Source organism: Solanum lycopersicum, chromosome 9 (genome assembly GCF_036512215.1).
Source record: "Solanum lycopersicum chromosome 9, SLM_r2.1".
In the NCBI taxonomy this organism is placed as follows: domain Eukaryota; kingdom Viridiplantae; phylum Streptophyta; class Magnoliopsida; order Solanales; family Solanaceae; genus Solanum; species Solanum lycopersicum.
The window spans coordinates 64,270,006-64,295,509 of record NC_090808.1 but is presented as its reverse complement, the minus strand read 5'-3'; the positions used below and the strand labels follow the sequence as shown (position 1 = coordinate 64,295,509).

Sequence of the window (25,504 nt, the reverse complement as noted above, 5' to 3'; positions counted from 1 at the left end):
GATGTGAATGAGATTGATTAGTTGATAGCTTTAATTTGATCTTACTTGCGATTCACAAAATATTCCAATGTGCCCAATTCTGTTTATGTCCACTCGAAACTTGTTGCCCATATATACAATGTGGTGGCACTTAATTGTGTAGCTTACTATTAACGAAATGAGACAATTACGTATTATAGATCAGGGTTCGTTTTCCAATAGAAACAAATATTTTAAGCTATATGTAGATCATGTAAAATAAAGCGTGGTCAGTTAAACATATATTCAATATATAAATAAGAGTAATGAGCAGATACAAAATTGTATGAATTTTTCTTTTTAAATGAGTTGTTTTCTATTTCTTTTCCCTTTATCAATTGAAGTTATGTCCTTTAAGAAACTAAAAATCATGTATATATATATATATATACACACTAAGACATGATATAAAAGTATAAATTTTACCATGAAAAAAAGATTATTTATTGCGAAAGACATTAATTAAATATTAACAAAAACAAGGTCAAAGTAGAAATGACCTATTCAAATTTTATTTTTATGCTTATTATTATTTCTTTAAAAATTATTTTCTTTTTCTCCAAATTAGTATTATATATTTACGATTTAATTGAATTTAAGTTTGTGTTTGAATATGTAATATACGGTATGATTTCAAGTGAACATTTGAACATGTGATTTGAGTTCTTGATCTGAAATTCCAAATTCAAAAACAAAGAATACATCGTTCAAGATTACGGATTTTTAAAATATAAATATCAAGTCATGATTTCATTTCGCACCATTTTATCTCCATGTCTAAATGAAGGGATCATTTGTCCAAATAATTAGAGAAGATCTAACTGGGCTGATTTTCCTTTACAAGCCCATTTTCTTATCCAGCCCAAGCCCAATTAGAACCCCTACTCGTGCCCAAAAATTTCTGGAGAAATTAACGACTACTGAAGTTTCTACCTCACCGGCGAAAGTTGCAGCTAGGCGTAGACGAGCAGCCATGGCGGAGGCGAACCAAAATACGAACCCGAATCCGGCCCCTAGCGGCGGCGAAGTTCCACCGAATGTGACTATTTACATCAATAACCTCAATGAAAAAATTAAGCTTGAAGGTACTCCGTACTTGTCTCGAATGTTTATGCAGAACATTATCTTTGTGTTTCACTGTTTGTAAAATGTGTTGTGTATATTGATGGTGATTAAATTGTAGAGCTGAAGAAATCGATGCACGCTGTGTTCTCACAGTTTGGTAAGATACTGGAGGTTTTAGCATTCAAAACCCTAAAGCATAAAGGACAGGCGTGGGTAGTGTTTGATGAAGTTTCTTCTGCTAGCAATGCACTTCGCCAGATGCAGGGTTTTCCTTTCTATGATAAGCCTATGGTACTCATTTCCATTGTTTTTGTATTCTTCACTACTGGATTCTGGCTTGTTACTGTTGCAATATGCTTACTGCAATTTCTACTTCATTGACACAAAATATATTCAGCTTTACTATCAATCCATCAACTGTACCTCTCAAACTATCGAGGTTCAGCTATATGTAGGTTTATATTGATTGGTTTATCGTAATTTAGTATTTTTATGCTGGCTGTGAATCCCCTTAATCTCCATGCTTCGTCTTTATATGGGCTTGGTACTGGATATGGTGCCTGAGCATAGGTGGAGCTGAAGAAATTAAGTTTATTTTCCTGAAAAAATTAATGATCTGTAGGAAAGGTATCATACCATATTTGTTCGATTAGTGATCCTAGAACATATTAATTGCTCAAGCATTTAGGCATCTTACCTATGCTTAATTAGAGAATACTATTATTCATAGTCAAACTTAGTGCTCCCACTGGTTGAGTTTATGTTTCACAATTTGACTCAAAACTAAGTTTAAGAAAGAAATAAAGACTTATGAAACTTATAGACTTAAATATGCAAAAACATTTGTCACTGTAAGACTTCTGAAACTTTTAATCTTAAACATGTCATATCAATTTTGTGTCTCTATGAAGTTGTTATCAAGAGTGAATGGGAGAATTTGTTATCACACTGTCTGTCTTGGGATGTGATGCATATCAGAAGTAAAGCTGTTAGGACTTAGGAGTAAGGATGAGTGTTCTTGAGGTCTTCAAACTAGTAGCCCTATATGGAAAGAAGAACTGAACTGCTTTTGGCATTTTTATTTAAGCAAACTACTAGATGAGCTTAATTGAAGAGATATGTTCAATGATGATTCATATAGTCAATTGCAACTTCCTTGGGATTGGATTCTTTTCATAACCCCAATACATGTTGTATGCATTACTAGAATAGCATGATAAAAATCAAAGACTATATCCAACTTGAAGCAATCTTGATTGTTCCCTCATTGCTTCTCAAAGGAGTTGGAGCATGTTTGTTGTAATCCAGCAAACAACTATACAAAATTTATCAAGCATAGAATGTTGTCTCAATCCTCAATATTTGGGATTGGCTACGCGTGTCCTTTACATTTCCGCTTTATTTAAGTTTCTAATAACTTAAAATAATTTGTTTTTGAAGGATAGTTTGGCTAAAACTAGATCTTTTGTATATTACAATTATCCTATACTGACATACAAATCTCGACCACATCAAGGAACTCCTTATAATCACCAAACCTATCATGCTTGTGATTCAAGATATTTGATATGTTAGTGTGATTGACTGATAAGGGCACATTAGTTAGTTCATTGGCTAATGACATGAGGCTAAGATCCGGCATGACCAAGTGGCAAGATTAGCGGTTCTTAGTCTCGTTATTTGGAGGTAGATGGAGGAGATATAGAAACCACGTTGACTCATAAGATTCTATATTTAATAGCACCGGAATATTATTATAGTTAGCCTTCTCTCCCATGAATTCTCCGTCCAACCAAATTGGATCTGCCTTTGCAAGTCTTTCTGCAGTTTCTGCAAAGTGTATTTAGAACTTATGATGAGATGGCCTAAGGTAGAAAACTCGATGGGTTAGGACAACCCATTTTGTGTTACCAATCCCAGTGGAACTCCCATTACTGGTCTATTAATGGAGGAGTAACATCAGCAACTAAAGCTTATCCCCAATTTGTTGAGTATTATCTATAAAGTTGCTTTGTTGTGTTATATCCTTGCTAAGTCCCAATTGATTATGTGAGCTTATAGGTCTTTTCTGAGACAAGTTTTCTCTTTGTATTTTTAGTCGACCTCGTTCCTTTTAGCACATTCTCTCATTGTAGTGTAATATCCATGGACCGTAGGTAAGATGTCTATACAGGACATAATCAGTCCTCGATATGCGTTACTTGCATCCTCAGTCAGATGTCTTCGGTTTTGTTCCTCTGTAATATTCATGTATGTATTGGTCCATAGATGGAAGAATGGAGTCAGAATAGATAATTGCAGTCATAAGCTGCTCCATTGTTTCTATAAACAACTGTATCTCCTGGTCTCGGAGATTGGTTAAGATAATCCTTGTCAAAGATATTCTGACCTGGAAATCCAAATGAGGATATTCTGAAATGTACATGCTGCTTTAGCATTATGTGAGCTGTGACTTTGCAAATTGTACTTCTTTAGACTTTAGTTTCAATTGTGTAGTAGATGCATATTTCTCATCTTCACTTGAGTTTAAGAGTGTTTTCCATGCTAATTCTGGGTGTCACCTCATTGCTTGGTGTTTCTTTTTTGAAAATTGTTTTGATGAATATGGTTAAGAGTGGTTGCTTTCCATAGGCACCCTAGAAGTGCAAATATAAGAGTTGTTGCTTTCCATAGGCACCCTAGAAGTGCAAATATAAGAGTTGCTTTCCATAGGCACCCTAGAAGTGCAAATAGTTGCAGGAGAAAAACTCAAATGTCCACAAAGTTGAGTAACTCAGGTGAAGTGTCTATGTGATGTACATTCAGGGGCGGCTCGACGTAATTGGGAGCCTAAAGAGAAATTTCAATTGGCGGCCTAAAATATAAATATACTTCATTTACGTATTTATTTAAAAAAATTATACTATTAAGATGAAAATTATTAGTACTTAATATTATTTTTTCAGATACTAGTTTTAAGTAAGGCTCAACATTGAAAAACATCTTAAGTGAGATAATTATTACATGTATTGTTAACACAATGATACAAGTAATAAGTTGATAAATATTAAATAAAGATAAGAGTTAGAATCATAGAATTTGACTCTAAAAGTTGATGACTTGGTATAACCTCATTTTAAAATGCTTAGAGTAATGCTTGAAACTAAAATTTGAAAAAAATGAAATAAAATTGTAATTCACTTTGTAACACTTCACTGTTAATTCTCATTTTTAACAAAGTACAAAAGATGTTAAAGTGGATAAAATAATTTGTTTTTAAATAAATTATACTTTTTATCATAAATAATTAAATTTTTTATAAAAATTTTAACACATAATTTATTCTTCACAAAAAATTTTGGCCCCCGAAATTTGGGGCCTAAGGCGAAGGCCTTATTATTTAATGCATAGAGCCGGCTCTGTGTACATTAATGACGTTACACCAAAAAGACAAAGTACAAACATCTATATTTAGTTGTTTTTTGTTCTCTTGCAAAACATGTTACCACTATACTTTGTTGTTTTGTCCTCATCAAATAGTTGTTTTCTGTTCTTGCATGGGGTGCTGCCGTAACTACTGATGATTCACATGCAGAATGTTAAAATGTTTGTTGATATTGTTTTGCATTCTTTGGTTTTCTTACATCATACATGCTACTCAGTCCATTTCCTCATTGAGTTAAACAACTGGTTTGAGTGAATTTTCTCAATGTTTACTTTTAAATGCAATGCTACTCTTTGCACTTACATATGAGCATGTTACGGGGTTTAGCGAAGTGCATATAATGCTATACAATGTGACCACCTATTTGTTTGTGGTTCTTGCATGCGCATGCTATGTTCATCTGTTTATTACTCAAGCAAAATTAATGTTGCTTCTAGATGCTTAATGAGGTTGGGGTTTCGTACCTGGAGTTGCTTTTTTAGTTCCTGAATTAACTTCTTTAGTTCAATTATGTCTTAAAATGTCATTTTGATTACCACTGTTATATGTTTTATTGGTGTACTATAGATTGGTTACATAGTTTTTTGACACACATATATGTATATCAGAGAATACAATATGCAAAGACGAAATCTGATGTTGTAGCAAAAGCCGATGGTACTTTTGTTCCCCGAGAAAAAAGAAAGAGGCACGAGGATAAAGGTAAGTTCTTTCATTTGAAAATTTTCTAGTTCCACTATTCGTTTGAATCCCTAGAGAAGGCTGGACTATACATCTAAGACGTGTCATTTCATAAAGTTTGCTACATACTGTTTGCTATAAGCTACATATAATAATGGGCAGACAAATTTTACCCGTCAACTTCTGTACTTGTGATTAGCTCCCCCCCCCCCCCCTTCCTTTCCTACGACCCAACCACATCCCTAAATAAAAAAGTAGTGGAAGTACAATTACTTGACTATTGCAATATTTTTAGCTATTCATTTACTGTGATCCAGCAGGGAGAAAGAAGAAGGACCAGCAAGATGCTAATCAAGCTGGTATGGGCCGGAATCCTGCATATGCTGGTGCTTATGGTGCAGCACCTCCTGTAAGCATTTTCCCTTCTTTTCAGAAACTTTGTTTAGTTTCCTGTTTTCTGCGTCATATATTGAATTAATGGGATTGTATCATCTCTTTTCCTGTCACCACACTATACGAAGTTTATCAGATGATGTGATTTTGATTTCGTTTTGAAAGATGTAATCTGATTTTCCTATTAAGCACACTAACACATTTCTTGGGGTGAAATGAAAACGGGAGCAATACTTGAAAATGATCCATGTTGCATGGATAGTAGAAGTTATGTAGTTAAGAGTTAGAAGTTTGTTGCTGGGTTCTTGATTAGTTTGTGATTTGTCTCTCATTTTGGTGAAATCTTGATGTATTGAGTTACACCCTTCTAATGCATAGAGGTTTAAAATGTAGTCAATTAGTGCTTAATTGTGATTTTCTTAGATGCTTTTACCAGAAACTTCCTCAAATGTAATTGTTTCCCCTTCTCCACTTGTTGCAGTTCTCACAAATACCATACATGGGTGGAGCTAAAGCTGCAGTACCGGAGGCTCCTGCTCCGCCAAATAGCATATTGTTTGTGCAGAATCTTCCTCATCAGTCTACTCCAATGATGCTACAAATGCTCTTCTGCCAATATCCAGGCTTTAAGGAAGTTAGGATGGTTGAGGCAAAGCCTGGAATTGCTTTCATAGAATATGGAGATGAGATGCAATCGACTGTTGCCATGCAGGCCCTGCAAGGCTTCAAAATTACCGCCGACAATCCCATGCTGATTACATATGCAAAGAAGTAGATAAGACTATATTTTAGCTGCTGTCTGTAGAATTAAACATTTACTTTCACTAGGATTTGAGTGTTGCAATTTTAAGCTTTATGATCCTTGGATATCTAAGTTTAGCCGTGTATTTGCTGTGTACTAGCACCTTGTAATTTTGATGTGCTTCTATGGACCATTTGCCATTTTAAAAAAGTGTCAAGTCTCATTTAAACATTATTTGGTGGAGAACAAACAATCTCTTTGCCTCTATAGTCTACATTGTTGAAGTATTCAGAATCCACTTGTTTGATACCTTAAAGTTCGCATCATATAAGGTTCAATCGTTGATATAGTACTCTTTCTTACTTCCAATTTAAATTATGTTTTTTCAAGATACTAATGTGACGTTAAATATAATAGGCATGATACATATATTAGATCTTAAATTTGGTTTCAAATTTTAATTTTGATCTCAAACTTTTATAGTGCACAAATAAACACTTTAACTATCCTATCTTTCAATAAATAAACACGCGATTTTTGGAGCCAAAGTGTGAAATGCAAATGCTCTCACGTATATTAGTGAGTCAATCAGTGACTGCCAACTAACTAAACATTTTACATGTCTTTTTTTCAAAAAAAATACCTTACATGTCAATTTGAAACTAAAAAAAATTAAAATTAATTTTAATTAATATAAAAGAGATTCATCAAGGATAGAATTGTCATTTCAGCATTTTTTTTTACCTTTGTGGGCCTCGTAAATTATCCCTCACTCACGCGTAAAGCGTGCATTTCACTCATTTTGCTAGGTAGGAATCGCGTGTTTATTTATTGAAAGATGAGATAATTAAAGTGCCTATTTGTGCACTATGAAAATTTGAGGTGAAAGTTAAAATTTGAAACTAAATTTAGGATCTAATATATGCATTATGCCAATATAATATAGTAGTAAAAAAAGAATGATTAGGGCGTTACAGAAGAGTGTTGTAGACTTCTGTATAAGAGTTCTATTTTCTTCGAAAAATCTTAATAGCTTAGCTGACGGGAGGTTGATTTCGTTTTTACAGCCCATTTCTCTAACCCGACCCGTTAAAATTCGGACTTTGTCCAAACCCTTTCCCGCTTTTCCCCAACATTCCCAGCAACGATTCTCTAAAACTTTTTTAAATCAAAATCTAAAACTCTCTCTCTTCTTCTTCAGTTAACTTAAAAGCAAATTCAATTCACCTTTACCCTATTTTTGTTCAACTCAATTATGCTGCACGAACTCTTACTTGCCCTGTTGGGTTACACCGGAGATCTCATCATCGACGTTAGAGAACAACAAGAACAATCGGGGGCCCAAGTTCCTTTATCACCAGATGCACCCATTTCTCAACAACCCACTTTTAAGCTTGCTCCTGATGTCTCCTTCGTTCAACCCAGTGAAAGGTTTGAAATTTATTGTCTTTCCGGCAATGTAATTCATTTTTAGTCTGTTTATGAGATTTGTAATCTCAGTAGATGATGTGAGTATCCATCTTAAAGCTTGCCCTTGATTGCTATTTCATCCAATCCCCGCTGAAAGGTTTGCTATTTGTTGTGATTTCGGTCTTGCGCTTTCAAAAAAAAATAAATTATTTTAAAAAAATTTGTGGTATACAATATGTAAAGGAACCATAGCGTGAGAGAACCCCAAATGATTGATTTTGCAATAAAACTAGTCTAGATGGAGGGAAATGTATAGTGAGAATTCACATAGCTAGCCGGAACTAGTTTAATTGAGTTCGGAGTAGTTTTTTTTTTTTTTGTTAGGAAGTATCTGCATATCTAGTTAAATAATACTATGTGGTTTTCTTGTTTAGTTCATAAAATTGTTCTGAAAAAATCTTGGGTTGTGAAGTCTAGGTATTTCTTGTTATTTTGGTTTTAGGTGCAGCAATGTCTTTGAGAGGATTATTGATTTAGGGAAAAAATTATTTCCTTTTCTATGGAATGTATGGAATCTTGGTGTATTTTTAGACTGCCTTTTCTGCTTATCTAGCTAAAAGTATGCTGAATTTTTCATTTAAGCATATAAATGCACCTATGAGAGAGTCTAGGGCCTTTGATATACGAAGTTTATAATTATTTGGCTGTAATGTGTTGTGATTTTGGGTTTGGGTGCAGGGATGTCATTGAGAGGATTATTACTCTAGGATTTTACTACAGGGAGCTAGATCGCTTTGCAGCCAAGTCGCGTAATTTAAGTTGGATTAGGTCCCCCAATGAGTCACCTCTGTTGAGGACATCCCAACTATTGAAAGGAAAAGCATCGAAGCAGAGTCTGTACAGGAGGGCCATTGCGAATGGTATTGTTGAGGTGTTGTCAGTTTATAGGTCTGCTGTTCTCCACATTGAGCAAAAGTTACTATCTGATGCACTGCCTATCGTGGCAACACTTACTCAAGGCCTCAATAAGGTGAGTCGTCAATTTCCTCTATGTAATAGACTTTGCTTTTGTTCTTTGCTTATGATCACATTATTGATGACTATATGTCTTCTGTGAAAAGAGGCTAGCAGAAGCAGAAATGTAGACCATCACTTTAATACATTGTCATGGAATTCTTAGTTTGAATCATAGACCCCTATGAGGGTTGTTCTTTTTCATTTGCTTAAATTTCTACATAAAAACTGGACTAAGAAATTGTTAGATTAGCTGGTCACTTTGGCTGTATCGAGTCTTCTCTTGCATGTTTCTTCTGGTACAATAGCTCCATGTTTCTTTATCCTAGTCAATCATAAGCGAGCTTGGCTGATTTTAGAGTTTCTGTTTTCCTTTTTCTTTTTGTAGCTCATCTCTTCTTCCTGAACCTGCATTTCTCTGCTTTTTCACTATTTTTTTACTAGTTCTTGATGTGGCACTTATTTTGCTCTGATCAAGGCTTGATGGTGCTTCCTCAAGTTTCATATTATTCTTGTACCCATGTTTTTCCAGTACATTCAATGACCTTGTGTTTGTTCCTTAAATGACTTGCTAACATATCTTATTTTAGTTCTTCGTTCTTTTGCCTCCTCTGTTTGAGTTGATTCTAGAGATTGAACGTGATAACATTTATGGAGGGAAACTTCTCAACCTTTTACACAAACGTTGCCACTGTGGGGTTCCTGAATTACAGACATGCATTCAGAGGTGAGCATTTAAAAACAGGAAAAGGGTCATATTTGTCCCTCTACTATTGAAAAAGTTTGAATATTGCCCTCCCTCGTATATCAGTTTATATGTGCCCTTAATATTATACCATCTGTCCATAGATGCCCTTAATGTCATAAAAGAGGCTCAAATTTGCCAGTCCTCTGTTAACCCCATCCATTTTAGCCAAAATGACAATTCACCACACCAACACCTTCACCATATATACCATCACCATAAACATAAACCATCTACACACCAACACATTCCTTCTTTTTTGTTTCATGATAATTTGAAGTTTGAAATGTAAATAAATATTACAGATTATCTTGGTATTTTAAAAGTCACTCTTCAAAACAAATATCAACTCATGAAATGATATTTCCAAAGTATGTATAAGATTTGAACTAAGAGTTAAACAAGCATAAGAAAAATAAAAACGCCTCCTTATGTACTGCCAAATGGGTGATTATAAGAACAGAATTCATACATAGGCATAGCAAAACACATATTAGGAGTTAAGTAATATCACATTATCAACATAGATCCATAACAATAAACTTCAAGACTAGCTTAACATTTGTAAACACAATTATGAGTAGGTTGTATGTGATTACTCAAAATCTATTTTCTAACTGTGCTGCCTCCTTTTCTTTTATTGGGTGTAAATCTGCATGCAACAGAAATTCAATTCAAATATTGTACACTAATGTGAAACTTGAATTTGAAATGATCGAGTGATGGCAAATTTTACAACCATTTGCTTTAGCATATTCCGAGTTAGTAGTATGTAAAGAAAGGTTAATATAGTAAGTTGGAGGTGATGATACATCTGATAAAGGTGTTGGTGACTTTTGGAAGTGGTGGAAGAAGAAGGGTCGGTTTGGTGCGTCTTTTGCTAAAATGGATGGGGTTAGTGGAGAAAGGATAAATTTGAGCCATGTTTAAAACATTAAGGGCATATATGGACCAAAAGTATAACATTAAGGGCATATACGAACTGATAGTATAAAGAAAGGCAATATTTAACCCTTTTCAATAGTAGAGGGGCAAATATTACCCTTTTCCCTTTAAAAACTTTATCACATTTTTTTGCCGTCTTGGCTGTTTTTTCTGTTTCTTTTTTCGTGGATTATCTATTTGTCATGGTTGTTGCCATACTTCACAAAAGTTGCTTACAAGTCCAGTTTTTGAATACTATGCTAGTAGTGGTTGTACAATTGCCATTTTCTTTCTGATAAGGCATGCAGACATCTTCACAGAAAACCACACCTACAGATGGGGCATTTTGTGAGAAATTTAAATTGATATCATTAGTCAAGTGACTCAAGTCTTGGTCCTTTACTAGCACTTATGTTAATGTGTGCATCTGACCTGCCCCTTTCTAGTGCCTGTATTGGTTTATCTTCCTGTCTTACTCCGCTCCCCTTCCAAAACATTCCAAATTAAAAGTATAGGTGGAGTGGCATAGTGTTATTAACTCCACTTTTGTATATTGTTGATATCACTATAATGGAGGTAAGTTATCACTCATCACTGTTTTCTGTATCCTCAAGAACTGACGCGGGAAAGGATTTCTGTCTAGATAAGTCATTCTTCTTAACTTCATCTTTTTCTGAGTAATATCAAGAACTTCATGACCAATATATGATCAAAGATAAGAGAGTTGAATGTGGGTGATGATGCTTTTGATAAATTGGTCATTTGGAAGTGGAAAATTGAGAAAACTTATTCTCTTTGAAAGTTGATTGAGTTTTACTAGTCTCAGGATTTTTTTTCAAACTACTACCTTATAATTTTACATATGCTCTTTTTTTCTTCTGTTATTGAGGATGCAAATGTTTACCCTCCCTGCAAGAATGTAGCCATCCATTGGATTTTTCTTCTTACTATATAATTTGACCAAGTTGGAAAAGAACTATTAGTGGAATCAGAAACTGCAAACTCTATGCTGGTATCTCTGCTAGTACTGTAGCTAATGGATAAAAATAACAATTGTTCTCCGCTTTACACGTGTTTCCTTTTCTTTTTCTTTAAGCATAGGCTTCTATGGCATGGGCATCAGGTCATGTACAATCAGCTTGCTTCTTGGGTGGTTTATGGAATTCTTCATGATCCATATAAAGAATTCTACATCAGCAGGTAAGCACTGAGATGGGTGTCCCTAATTCTATTTGATAATTTTAAGACTGTTGCACCATTTGGCATTTATCAAAAATTATCGATTAATAATATTACTCCATTGTTTGTTGTGGATCGTTCAGTTAAGGGTGTATGATTGTGAGCTGTGTGTTTCAGTAGATCCCCCAACTTGTGTAGAACTTATCATACTATCTGGTACCTGAAATTTGCCTGGAGCAAGCACCTCATTCACAAGACTTCACCGTGCATTTAGTAGAACACATTTGTTTTTCTGGAGTGACATGATTATATCAAGAAGTCACATGGATTGCTTCTCATCTTAGAAGGACCAAACATGTTAGTCAGTGTAGTCAGTCCACCTAACAATCATAATGGTGCATGATGGACATTCATTTTATGTCAGCGAAATGTCCTGTTACTTTTCAAAGAGCCATACGTAACATATCTAAGTAAGTTGTGATTATGTTTTAGTCAGGATGACAAAGACTCTGAACAGGAATCAGCTTCAAATTTGCTTGAGAAAGTGACGCGCTTGTCAGTTGCTGATACATCTTTAAATGATTGGCACCTGGGCTTTCATATTTCTTTGGTATGTTTTTCTTTTATGAAGTATTTCTTTGATATGTTTTGCGTTGTTCATTTTGTTGGTGCTATAATAGCAAGCACTCCCTCTGCTTTAAACTTGGTTTCCTACTTCTTTTATCAGTTTTACCAAAATTATGTCCACTTTCCTCAAGAGGAAGCTTTTCTCGCAGATTTACTCAATATTTTCCTTGAAAGTAGTATCGTTTTTACTGAGAAACTGGTCCAGATTCTCAAGAAGTTTATTATATCTCCACTTCTGATTTCATTTCGTCTAAATAATAGTGGCCAGTCTAAAGATGGGATGAATGGAGTGTTTTTCTAAATTGTTTAGACATATCTGGAAAAAAATTAATTTTCCTTTGCAAATCTATTGCATAATTGTTAGAACCAGTTTTCTGAATGAAGTTAGAAAGATGTTCTATTGCTCTGAAGAAAGGCGATAGGTGGGCTTACACAAGAACAATAGGAATTTATCCTCTATATCACTCAATAAAGCAAGAGCTGACTATCAGGAAAAAAAATCTTTTCCATCACCGGGATTAAAACTGATTTAACAATAAAATCATTACTTTATCACGTTCCCTGTTACTTTTGGCCCTCTTATCCCGTGACCCTCCACCATTATGCATCCCCTTTCCCCCCTCTATGTCTGTCAGCTTCACATGGAATGGAGCAGCTTTTGCCGTCAACCTACTACCAAACATCATTTAAGCTATTTGTATGCTCTCTCTCCATGCAGGATATGCTGCCAGAGTATATTACCATGCATCTCGTGGAATCCATTCTTTTTGCAGGAAAAGCTGTTAGGGTTCTTCGCAATCCAAGTCCTGGTTTTCAATTTAAGGATGGTTCATCTCATCAGCAAATACAAAGAGCATTTCAAAGGACCCAAGGATATACAATGACGATTTCTTTCCAGAATAACTCCTTGGATAAAATGTTAATTGGAGAAGATTTACTCCCACAAGCAGAGGCTGATAAGATTGAATCTATGCTTCAAGACTTAAAGGTTTCTATCCAATAAGCTTGATCAGTCCTTTAGATTGATGTGAATGATATAATCTTCTTTGGTACATGTATTCAAAGTTTGAACCTTTCTTAACCTGCTCTGATGAATATTTCCCTCCTGAAGCTAAGTTCACATTCTATTTATTGTTTTGGCCTAAATTTTAAACTATCTCTTTCATAGGAGTCGTCTGAATTCCACAAGAGATCATTCGAGAATGCCATTGACACAATTAAAGCAGTTGCAGCCAGTCATCTGTGGCAGGTGTAATTGCGTATGACCATTTTTTTCCTTGCTGCAGATGATGCACTTACACATGATTCCTATTTGCAGCTTGTTGTTGTGCGCGCCGATTTAAATGGGCACTTAAAGGCTCTTAAAGACTATTTTCTTTTGGAAAAGGGTGATTTCTTCCAGGTAAAGAGAACTGACTTCTACAACTCATGTTTCACTGCGGTGATAATGATATCCTGTTCTACTGATGATTGCTTTATTTATTAATTTTTCTTTTTTGGGGGGTGGGGGTGGGGTGGGTAGGCAGCTCAGAGTGAGTTGCATAATTCAAATAAAGATCAATTGAAGGGAACATTTTAGGCTTTTATACTAGTATTATGAATAATCTATGTGGCTACTGTTTTCATTTCCGAAGCCTAGGGTTTTTAAACCAAACTTAACACATGCTGAAGGTTCTTATGAAGGAAATATCAGTATAGATGATCTTGAAGACTTTCTGGGAGATAATCTTTGTTATTGTATGATATAAACAAAATTCATCCCTTGTGTGAAGTACATCATCTGCAAAACATAAACTACCTATGTATATTAATAGGTAGCAACTAAATTAGCAATTTCATCAGAAAATAAACTCATTCATGCTTGTGATTTTTTACCCCTATATTCTGTTGGTGGAAGGACACAGGCACTAATTGATGCATCATAAGTAGAGCTAAGTTTTTATGTCATGGTTGAGTTACATTTATCTTGCAATTGTCAAAAAAATATGTGAGAAACAAGTGTTCGTTGCTATGAATATGGCACAATGAGCTAGTACTATTCTAGTTGAGCGGGGAAGTATTTTGTTCACATCTACATGAAGAGCATATGCTTTTTGAAAGCTGTTCCTGTAAATGATTTGTGCAAATAGAGTTTTTGCTCCTTCAGTAGTATTAACAAAAGGTATTGCTGACAGAGTTTCCTTGAGGAGAGTCGCCAGCTGATGCGTTTACCACCTCGCCAATCTACTGCAGAAGCTGATCTTATGGTCCCATTTCAACTAGTAGGTCTTTTACAGCTCAACAATGTTATTGCCTTTATTATCATATTTTTCTATTGTTTGCATTAAGGCTTCCAAATTATAAAATACTCTTTTACATTTTACGTACTGGTTCTTTTCTTTTCTTGTCTGCCTCATTAAAAGGCTACTGATGTTGGTTGCATGAAGATCAATTCATGATCTTGAAAAGTCCTGTTGAATGGTGATTAATGTGCTTAGGTCTTTGATAAGTTGTCTATAAGAAGGCTATTATGTTGTTTTTAAATGCTTTCATTAATTTTTGTTTATTTTCAACCAAGTTTTGAGTGGAATGGCAGAGGCATAATTTTTTGTCCATTTGCTTCTTCTTTGATCTTGGCATGGTCTTTGTCGTGGTTTTTAATCATTACAATTATCTTAGCCTTGAACTGCCTTGGTTACACTGCAGGCTGCTTTAAAGACTATTGGTGAAGAGGATAGATACTTTTCAAGGGTGTCTTTGCGGTAAGATCATGAATTGATTTTTCTTATATTTAAAATGTATTAACAATTCATATCACTTTTGCTTTTTCTAATGTTAGGATGCCATCATTTGGAGTCGCTCTGAAACCCTCACCAGTTGATCAGCCCAAGGTAAAAGTGAACAAAGATGGAGACTCAGTGGGTCACCCAGATGCTTCCTTGGAGGTGTCCCTTGATGGATGGGATGGCATTTCCCTTGAATATTCTATTGATTGGCCATTGCAGCTGTTTGTAACGCCGGAAGTTCTATCCAAGTAAGATTTACAGCTGCCATCAAATCTATTATCTTTTTTATTCCAAATAGTGAACATAGGAGAAGAAATCTTTTTCCTCTTATTTGGAAAATATATTCTTGGTTATGTGGTTTTTCTGGTGGCATAATGTCTTCACTGACTTTCAGAATATCTTCATTAGCAACAACCCACCAGAATAAAATAAGGATATGAACAGGAATGATATACTTGACATTGTTGTCGGCCAACACCTTTAGCAACTACTCTTTGTTATTGATTGGTATTTTGGTTTAGGTATCAAAGGATATTCCAGTATCTGCTCCGTCTTAAAAGGACGCAAATGGAGTTGGAAAAATCATGGGCTTTTGCTATGCATCAAGATCATATTGATTTTGCTAAACTTCGAAGTGACTCTAGAAAGTCATCAGTGCCCCAGCATCGAAGGCAACGCCTTAGACCAATGTGGCATGTTAGAGAGCACATGGCCTTCTTGATCAGAAATCTTCAATTCTATATTCAGGTAATTTCCTGTAAGATATATGTGAGCATTCTGTCAGTTATTATTGCTTAATAGACGGTCCAACTTTATTTAATCTAATGCTTGTTATGTGTAATAGATTTAATGCTAAAAGGCACTTTGGAATTTCGATGATCACATGAATATATGAGCTTTGATATATTAAACTAATCAGGCAGTTAGCTTCTTTCATGTTCTTCAGCAGAAAATAGACTTTTGAAGTGCACAACTGGGCATATTTTCATGGACCTGCATAGAGTTGAATATTGGAACTCTGTACTTTCACATGGGCTGTCTTATAGTGAATAATTATGATACCTTATAGCTTGCAAAAGCATATCTGAGGTTTTTAGTTCCTATATATGATATAAATGTCACAATTTGACATTTTTCAACATCATCTGAAAAAATTTTACTAATGCGTATAAAAGAACATGTCATAGTCCATCACCACTAGTGTTGTGATCCTATTTCTTAATCAGTAGTTGACGAAACATTCACAGAAGGTCTCTGTTAGACAACCTTGAAAGTCTTGTTTCTTCATTGCCTTCCACGATAATGACTATGCAAAAACCTAGTTAACAAGTTTTATTTCCCAGGTGGATGTGATAGAATCTCAGTGGAACGTTTTGCAATCTCACATTCAGAATTCTCATGATTTCACGGAACTTGTGGGCTTTCATCTAGAGTAAGTAATTGAACATTTCAATGTGTATTATGCTGCCAGTAACTATTGAATAGTGATCGCAACCGCTGCTATTAGTGCCTTTTGGAATTTGAAATTTGTGTTATCTATCGAATGTTCTTCCCGAGTTCATACACTTTGCCTTATGCTTCTTATATTTTTGTCTTCCATTTAGGTGTATATTGCCAAATATTATCACTGTAATTAGTTGTTGAAACATGAACCTACTTTGATATCATATTGTAGAATTGGAGCTAATGGAATGTTGTTAATCATTATGAATCTGCACCCAAGGGTGTGGCCTACTGGACAATGAATTGGGTTGAGAACCATAAGGTCTCACATTAATATCCCAGTATGGACAAAAACGCTAGGTATTTTCTTTCTATCTCCCAGCCTTGGTGAACAGAGTTACACTACCTATTATTGGTGGGAAGTGGCAGGTATCCAGTAGAATTAGTGGAGATGCATGCAAGCTGACCTGGACACTACTGTTATAAAAAGTTCTATGAATCTAAGTTGTAGACTTCTTGTTTACTGTTTCATCTGCGGGACATTCTATCTCAAATATAGGTTCTATCTGTTTTGAACTATTTTTTGCAATGTGACGACTGTTGCATAACCACTGTCGTAACCTTTTCACACTAAAGTAACTAACATAAGCAAAAAAAAGTTCTGCCTAATAAGTTAGTAGTGTATCACGATTTTTTGTCTTCCAGAGTTCATACACTTTGCGTTTTGCACCTTAGGTTCTCATCTTATTAACTTCTAGTAGTTTTTTCAGTAACCCTTATTTTTAACAGAAACAAGATTACTAAATAGTTGCTACTCATTTTTTGTGATTGTTGTGTGTTGTTTGATATAAAAGTTGATGGACATTGGCTGTTTTTCAGATACTTGGCTGCGCTAATTTCACAATCTTTCTTGGACATCGGTTCTGTCTCAAGAATTCTGGATGGAATCATGAAACTATGCTTGCAGTTCTGTTGGAAGATCGAAAATGACGAAAGCAATAGAACTACTAGTGAACTGGAGCACATAGCTGAGGTACTATTGAGTTGATTTATGCTTCTGGTGGTTTCATTTTCTAATGATAGCCAAGAATAACATGTTCAGATAAGATTGATGGCTGGTCCATTCAAATTCATCACTAAGAAGCAAGAACTTTCCATACACAAATTGGTCAAAACACTTCGCTCTTTGTAGTTTGTTCACTACCTCTGACATTCTTCATCTAAATACACTCTTAAATAGAAGCCAATCAAGCCCCAGAGCATCTTTTGGTTGATGTCTTGATCAATGTCTTAGTCGCCTGTGTCAGTATCTAACTTCTAACACTTGATTAACCCCCAACTCATCTGACTAATGAGTGCTGACAAAGATGTGATGGCAGCTTATTTTACTCATCAAAATTACTTCACGACGTAAAAATTAGACTCCTGCACTAGATTATCAGTGGCTTTTGTTGTTGAAGAATTTATTACTTGCTAATGATGAAATCTTATATTCGGTACTTGAGTTTGATCTTTTTTTCTCTATGGTCGTCAATCTGTGTTTTGAATTATTTCTTGTATTTATTGACTGGTTCCTGATGTAATACCTCATATTTTTTATGACTTCTCAGGAGTTCAACAAAAAATCAAACTCCCTATACACGATACTTCGAAGTAGCAGGCTTGCTGGGAGCCAGAGAGCTCCATTCCTTAGACAATTTCTTTTGAGACTCAACTTCAATTCCTTCTTTGAGGTAAATCTCTTCTGCAGTTACATGGAAAACATCATATTTCATTTGCTTATGTTATTTATATTACTTTATTCATCAACAGGCAACTGCAAGAGGGGTGCTCAACGTTGTCAACCCTCGCCCATCCGTATCTGTTCTGCAGTGACAATTTCTTCTTCTTAAAGCCACCCAATCTAATTTTTCTGTAAGCCTTCCTTTGTCTGCTAGTTTTTTCCTTCTTTTCCCTGTGTGCGCATGTGTTTTTACATGCCTCTGTAAGTCGTCACATTTAGAATTGACGTATAGTTGATTGATTATATAAACGATTGCTGTAGCCTGTAAGCAGTAAGAACGTCTGCTACCTTTCCTTGCAATTTCAGCTGGTGCCATCTAACATTTCATGTCTTTTTGGTTTGGCCAACTTGAGTGGTTTTCAATGACTACTGTTTTGGAGTTGGTTATGTGATGCTTTGTGTGTTCTTATAATCCATCAGGTGATATCAAGGTTTACAACTTCAGATTCTACTGTCAAACACTTTCAGAATTCAAAAACTGACTTAAAAGTAAGTTTGATCAACTTTAAGCCAAATCAAACACCTTCTAAGAGGATGACGGGTTTCGATTAATATAAAAGTTGGTCAAACCTACTTTTAAGTCAGGTTTTTTACTTTTGAAAAAGTGTTTGACAAATATAAAAAGAAGTTAGGAATTGTTTGGCAAGATTAAAAACTAATGTAAAATAAATTAAAAACTAAAAGTAGGCTCCTCTAATTTTTATTTTTTTGACTCGCATATTATTTAAATTTGACTTTTTATTTTTTATTTAAAATCTACTTCTTTTTTTAAGCCAATCTAAACATGTTCTAAATTCGATCCCACATTAATGATAAAATACTCTTAACAAACGTGATTCCGTACCTAGTGGACTTGATTTTGAAGTCAAACTCTTTTGGTTTAGATTTGAAAAGCGTTACTTATCTAACGACCAGAGAATACAACTTTCAACCCCTGGCTCTGTGAGGCTCACCAATCCATTATGTACACAAAATTAGGTGGGAGAATTTAACAAAGCCAACCAAACCTGGTTAGGTAGTCGGGATTTTTCTATTCTATTCGTTTTAATTTATTTATAGATATTTTTTAGTAATTTTTTTGTTTTATTTTAAGCACATAATATGTTTATAATTAAAAAATTAAATGATATTTTATATATCTATATATTAATATAGCAAGATTTGAATTATTTCTTTTTACTTTTTTAAATTTGTATCAAATAAAAACGAAATAAAGGAATTTAAATGGAGGGAATACTTTGATCAAAGGTTTTGAGTTTAAGATTAGAAATGAAAAAAAATAAAATTAAATAGAATGAGTTTATTCCCTTTTGTAAATTTCTAATATCAAAACAATTAGTCCATCCATTACAATAGGTTAGTTTTAGTGTTTTTTTCATTTTTACTCCCGTCATTTCATATTAATTTTGAGGTATTTTTTATTTTTCAGATTAATTTAAGTGTTTAATTTTAAGATTACTTTATAGTGTTCATTCAATTTTATACTTCATTAGTTAATATTGAAATTAGTAATTAATTAATATTTAATTATTTTAATTATAAAGTTGATAATTAATAAGGGTAAAATTAGAAAACTATGTTCAATTTATGTCTTAAACTTTTCTTAAAGGTTGTGAGATGCGTCAAAAATTAAATTATTATGAAATGGAGGGAGTAATAATGATTTGATTCTTACTTTTTGTATTACACGTTTAACAGTATAAGATTACATTGATAAAATCTACATATCTTCAATTTAAGATTTACAAAATTTAGTACACATTTCAAATTAACAATCTATTAAAAATAACTCTTTATTTTACATATTTAACATTACAAGATTATAAAATATATTAATACAATCTACCTATCTTTAATTTGAAATTAAGGGTACATCAAAAATAACCTCTCTATTTTAGATAGTTGTTTGATTTTCTTAAATTTCATATCGATTCAAAATCAGAAAAATAAATTGACTCGTACAAAAATTTATCCACTCTTAAATTGATACATCCACCTCTACCAACCTCTATAAACACCTCACCCACCTAACACAACAAATAGGCAAAAAAATAAACATAGTATTATTATATTGACACCAACTTTAACAAAACCAACAAAATTCTTTGGAGGGTGTTAAGCCGTCGCTTATCTTCATCTTCTTCCTCTGATTCTGTACATTTTTCTCACCGGAAAACTCATCAGAAATGGATCCAAAGAATCAATTTTCCGATAACTCAGAAGCCCAAACACCTCAAGAAGAACAACAGCAGACACCCATTTTACCGATAGCTTCAATTTCACTTGCTTTATCCACAATCCTTCCAACCCATTTCCTTAATCCTCCTAAAATCTCAACCCTTTTCAACAAACCAAACAAAGTCAAAATCCCAACTCAAGTTTCATCTCTTACAAATCTCTCACTTTCAGCTTCTTCTCTTCCACCTACAAATTCCAAATTCAAGTCCACTATTTCTGCTAACCCTCTTCAGAATACTCTAACTCTTAACCCTCTTCGTCCTTCTGAGCCTTCTAATGCTGCTGGGCTTCGACGAGCGTCGATTGTTTGGTTCCGTAACGATCTTCGTGTTCATGATAATGAGTGTCTTAACGCGGCTCATAATGAGTCCATGTCTGTATTGGCTGTTTACTGTTTTGACCCGAGAGATTATGGAAAATCCTCATCTGGGTTTGATAAAACTGGGCCGTATAGGGCTAGTTTTTTGATTGATTCTGTTGCTGACCTTAGGAAGAATCTACAGGCAAGAGGGTCTGATCTTGTTGTTAGAATTGGGAAGCCGGAGACTGTGTTGGTGGAATTAGCTAAAGCTGTTGGAGCTGAAGCTGTGTATGCTCATAGGGAGGTTTCACATGATGAGGTTAAAGGGGAAGATAAGATTGATGCTGTAATGAAGGATGAGGGTTTGGAGGTGAAGTATTTCTGGGGTAGTACATTGTATCATGTTGATGATTTGCCTTTTAAGTTGGAGCAAATGCCTACGAATTACGGAGGCTTTAGGGAGAAAGTGCAGGGATTGGAGGTAAGGAAGACAATTGAGGCATTGGATCAATTGAGGGGATTGCCTGCTAGAGGTGATGTGGAACCTGGGGAGATTCCTTCGTTGGTTGATTTGGGGCTCAATCCTAGTGCCACCATGGGTCAGGTATTACTTTGTTCGATCTCAAATATCGTAGAGGATTTAGGTTTATTCAGTATTGGATGAAAGTAGTTTTACCTTTGATGTCAAAGAGCTTGTAATTTGACTGAAATGACATATTTGCGAGTGTTGGAATGAAACTGGTGTAAATGTAGTGTAACCGATAATAAGGATGATTCATATAGTTGAACCCAACAAGTTTGAGATTGAGCTACACTAGTAGTCCTTTAGTTTCACGTAGTTTTCCGTTTCTTAGACACTTCATTGGAAGTGGTAGAGATGATCAAGATTCCATTTTTATACGAATGGAAGTGATTCAAGTCAGAAATAACTGATGGTTTAATTCAACATATCTCTTGTATATGTATTCTGAACATTTGTTAGATAAAACCACATGTTTTAAGTAGGTTTAGTATTTGGCGTTTGAACATCAGTAATTTAAATGATCCTTGCTCTATCGTGTAGTGTCCTTCTATAGTTGTGTGCAGTGTTCAGGAAAGCAAGGCGAAGCAATGCGAGCCTTCTACGCTTCACAAACTAGAATGAGTATGTGAGTGCTTCATCGCCTAAAGCGTGAAGCAGGGCCTTATCACTTTTTTCCACTTCCTACTTCCCTGAACACTGGTTGTGTACACTGAGTATCCATCCAGCTCATAGCTGTGACATTTTGTTGATCAATATGTTAATGTACTTCTTATCAGGCCGTCACCAACTAGGACACTACACACCAACTATAGTGCTCATAGAATAGACCAAAGAACTCTTATTTGTTAGCTTGAGAATATGTAATCTAGAAAGAACATCTTTTAGCCACGTTTGGAGGTTACTTTTTTAGTATTGCCTGTAGCACAGGCCACAGTGCACAATCACTTAAGAACTGTTGCTTGAATTTTGTAATTGCCTTACTGTATTGTAACTTTGGAACTGTAAGTTGTTTCACATCACAAACTAGTCAAACAAAGTTTATTTGTTTCAGTTACTTTGCAAACTATGGCAAACATGAACATTTCTTTATCTTTGCATAATCATTTGCATTTGCACATCATTTAGAATGACTAATGCTTCCCTTGTGGGAGGAGAGAATGAAGCACTGCAGAGACTTCAATTTTGTAGTTGCCATACTGTATTTTTCACCGACTTGAATTTTGTAATTGCTGTACTGTATTTAAACTTTCGGAGTTGTCAGTTGTTTAACATCACAAACTAGTCAAAAAAAGTTGATTCATTTCAGTTATTTCGCTAACTATTGTAAACATGAACATTTCTTTATCTTGGTATACTTAATCATTTGCATTTGCCAACCATTTAGAATGGAAAATCAGCTGCTAATGCTTCCCTTGTGGGAGGAGAGACTGAAGCACTGCAAAGACTTAGAAAATTTGCAGCAGAATGTCAGGTCCAACCCAATAAGGAAAACAAGGATGGCACAACTGACAGCATATATGGTGCAAACTTTTCTTGCAAAATATCGCCTTGGTTAGCTATGGGATGTCTCTCACCCCGTTCCATGTTTGATGAATTAAAAAAGTCCACGTCAAGGTAATGTCTTGTCAATAGTTTATTTCTTATCCTGATACTAATATTAGCCTGTTAAACCAATATCACTGGTTAACGCTACATTGGTTGTTGTGCTGCAGAACGATTTCTGCTGCCTCTGCCAAGAAAGATGGTGGTAGTGGCAATGGGCTGAACTGGCTGATGTACGAGCTGTTATGGAGGGATTTTTTCAGGTAATTTAGCATGCAACTTAGCTCCTATGATCGAGATGCTTGTTTCAGTTTCGTATAGTGTGATACTCGTTCCATCCTTTATGAAACAATTCCCGTCCTTTAGTTTTGTGTTTTCTTCTGAATCTTATTAAGCTTCTATCATATATTAAAATTATTCCTTGGATAACATTCTGTTTTCTGAATGCCAGATTCATCACCAAGAAATATAGTGCTGCAAAACAAAATAGTGCTGCTCCAGTAACTACTTGCGTAGGCGCTGCTGCTTAATTATGGTATACTCAAAAGGAAAATGAAGGTTTCCTTTTTGTATCTTGATTTATTTTTTTCGGAAGTTTAGCTGTGGAATGTTAGAGTTGGACTGCCATTGAATTGAAGCATTTTTTCTTTTGACATTAAGTGTTGGACATAAAAGAATTTGTCGCCATTTCTAGCAAGTCGCTCTACAATCCTTCTTATGCTAGTATTATATATTTTTGATTTCATCTGTAGTTGAAACAGGTGTGATAACAAACATACCTGTAGTTGAAATATGTGTTCCATGTTTGAGATTACCATCCATCTTGAACCCGCGGAGAGTATCCTTGAGCATCAGATGATTTACTATTGATACTCATTTCAATGTAAACTAGTTCTACTGGATATTTGCATTGATCTCTATAGAACTACGCCCAGGAACTTTATGTACCTTCTTCGTCTCCATAACGTTTCTGATGTCCCCAGCATCTTTCCACCTACCCATCTTAGCGTAGACATTGGAGAGAAGAACATAAGCTGCACTATTTGTGGGATCTTGCTCTATTATTTTGTTGAGTGCAATCTCACATGTTTCAATATCTCCACACATCCTAGCTCCACTAAGAAGAGCTCCCCAAATAAGCACACCTGGTTCCATAGGCATTGTATTCAGAAGATCCCACGCTTCATCGATCAAACCAGCTTTGCCATAAAGGTCAATCATACAACCATAGTGCTGAACTGAAGGCGAAATACCAAACTCTTTACTCATCCTCTCAAACATGTCCTTCCCTTGACTCACCAATCCTCCATGTACACAAGCAGAAAGAACACCTAAGAACGTGATATCATCAGGTGTTACTCCGCTATCAACCATATTTGAAAACAAACAGAGACAATCTTCCCAGTATCCATGTTTCGCAAGACCTGAGATCATGGCATTCCAAGCCATTACATCCTTCTTCGGACCCAAATTTTCAAAAACTAATCTTGCCCGGACTATACTCCCACATTTAGCATACATCTCAATCAACGAAGTGCCAAGTACAACATTTATCTCCATCCCAAGCTTGTAAACACAAGCATGAGCCCATTTCCCATGCTCAAGTGAACCCAACTGCTCACACGCCGCAAGCAAAATAGCCATGGTATACTCATTAGGCATAACTTCATTTTCCTTCATCATCTGATTAAACAACTCCAATGCTTCTTCACACTTACCCCACCTCACATAACCATCCAACATACTACTCCAAGACACAACATTTCTACTAGGCATTTTAACAAACAGTTCACGCGCAACACTAAGCAAACCTGCTTTCACATTCGCATTCACAATAGAATTCCACGCAGGCAAGTCTCGTTGAGACATTTCATCAAACACCTCCCGTGCAGAACCCACATCGCCGCAAGCAGTGTACATACTGATTAGCGAAGTTTGGACAAATGGGTCGGATGAAAAACCGAAAATAAGAACTTGTGAGTGAATGGATCGTCCCAGTTGGAGGTGTGGTGGAGAATGGACGGACTGGAGGAGAAAAGGGAAGGTGTAGTAATCAATATGGACGCCATGGAAGCGCATTCGGAGGAAGATGGAGAGTGGGGTATGGGTGGGGCTTGAAGGTTGATGAGTTCGTTGAACATAAGCTCTGATCAGAGTATTCCAAGTGAAACAATCGACAGTTCGATGCCATAGATTGAGAGAAGGGTGCCTTAAAGATATGAGCTTTCTGGTTGATATCTTCATTTGGATTTTGAGACATCCCCAGGCGGGAAGGGTAGTTTAGCAGTGGTTTCAATGCTCAAAGCGCAAAGTTTAGCTTCGGGCGATGGATTTTGAAGTTAGAAGTTTGAAAATTCGACTACTTGAAGTTATATTAAAATCTGCATGGTCAAACGTTAGCTTAATATTGTGTATTGTGAGAATCTTAAATAGGTCGGCTATTTAAAGATCATGAGAATCTTAGTAGCTCAATTAATTAACTACTGAACTTTCACACGTTAGCTTAATGTTGTGTATCACGAGAATCTATTCAGTTACCTAAAGTATCACGAGAATCTTAATAGCTCAATTGATTAAATACTGAACTTTCACATGTCAGCTTAACATTGTTTATCGCAAAAATCTTAATAGGTCAGCTATCTAAAGTATCACGAGAATTTTAATAGCTCAATTGATTAACTACTGAA

General features: G+C 35.2%; 4 protein-coding genes across 5 annotated transcripts; 3 read left to right on the top strand and 1 right to left on the bottom strand.

The window, feature by feature from the left end:
- Positions 1-786: 786 nt before the first annotated feature.
- LOC101244611 (U1 small nuclear ribonucleoprotein A) lies at positions 787-6,676 on the top strand. Of its 2 annotated transcripts, none has more exons than XM_004247363.5 (5): positions 787-1,103; positions 1,202-1,374; positions 5,116-5,209; positions 5,509-5,597; positions 6,063-6,676. In XM_004247363.5, exons 1-5 carry the CDS (start codon positions 800-802, stop codon positions 6,354-6,356), a joined length of 954 nt encoding a protein of 317 aa, XP_004247411.2. In that variant the 5' UTR covers positions 787-799; the 3' UTR covers positions 6,357-6,676. The 2 variants fall into 2 exon arrangements, with proteins under 2 accessions (XP_004247411.2, XP_010326573.2); XM_010328271.4 differs by having other exon boundaries at positions 5,506-5,597; positions 6,063-6,646.
- A 794-nt stretch (positions 6,677-7,470) lies between these two features.
- Positions 7,471-18,533, top strand: LOC101244901 (gamma-tubulin complex component 4). The gene is made up of 16 exons (XM_004247364.5): positions 7,471-7,754; positions 8,472-8,763; positions 9,338-9,474; positions 11,518-11,616; positions 12,088-12,205; positions 12,941-13,210; positions 13,391-13,471; positions 13,541-13,624; positions 14,397-14,483; positions 14,908-14,963; positions 15,041-15,235; positions 15,509-15,734; positions 16,331-16,419; positions 17,310-17,463; positions 18,041-18,163; positions 18,243-18,533. Exons 1-16 carry the CDS (start codon positions 7,579-7,581, stop codon positions 18,303-18,305), a joined length of 2,250 nt encoding a protein of 749 aa, XP_004247412.2. The 5' UTR covers positions 7,471-7,578; the 3' UTR covers positions 18,306-18,533.
- Positions 18,534-20,254: 1,721 nt separating this feature from the next.
- LOC101245200 (cryptochrome DASH family protein) lies at positions 20,255-23,470 on the top strand. Its single transcript, NM_001331174.1, is given in 4 exon segments — positions 20,255-21,356; positions 22,660-22,889; positions 22,988-23,080; positions 23,269-23,470. Coding segments are annotated over 4 exon segments (1,359 nt in total). The 5' UTR covers positions 20,255-20,399; the 3' UTR covers positions 23,348-23,470.
- LOC101257703 (pentatricopeptide repeat-containing protein At3g62890) lies at positions 23,266-25,224 on the bottom strand. The gene has a single exon (XM_004247487.5). The coding sequence runs from the start codon at positions 25,059-25,061 to the stop codon at positions 23,712-23,714; it is 1,350 nt and encodes a 449-aa protein (XP_004247535.3). The 5' UTR covers positions 25,062-25,224; the 3' UTR covers positions 23,266-23,711.
- Positions 25,225-25,504: the final 280 nt, after the last annotated feature.

Excerpts from the sequence above, each read along its gene's own strand:
- LOC101244611 (XM_010328271.4), top strand. The coding sequence starts at position 800 with ATGAAGGGATCATTTGTCCAAATAATTAGAGAAGATCTAACTGGGCTG. Across the intron at positions 1,375-5,115 it reads CTTTCTATGATAAGCCTATG|AGAATACAATATGCAAAGAC; the intron begins GTACTCATTTCC and ends TATGTATATCAG. Across the intron at positions 5,210-5,505 it reads AAAGAGGCACGAGGATAAAG|CAGGGAGAAAGAAGAAGGAC; the intron begins GTAAGTTCTTTC and ends ACTGTGATCCAG.
- LOC101244901 (XM_004247364.5), top strand. The coding sequence starts at position 7,579 with ATGCTGCACGAACTCTTACTTGCCCTGTTGGGTTACACCGGAGATCTC. Across the intron at positions 9,475-11,517 it reads TTACAGACATGCATTCAGAG|GCTTCTATGGCATGGGCATC; the intron begins GTGAGCATTTAA and ends CTTTAAGCATAG. Across the intron at positions 15,735-16,330 it reads ATCTTCAATTCTATATTCAG|GTGGATGTGATAGAATCTCA; the intron begins GTAATTTCCTGT and ends TTTATTTCCCAG.
- LOC101257703 (XM_004247487.5), bottom strand. The coding sequence starts at position 25,061 with ATGAAGATATCAACCAGAAAGCTCATATCTTTAAGGCACCCTTCTCTC.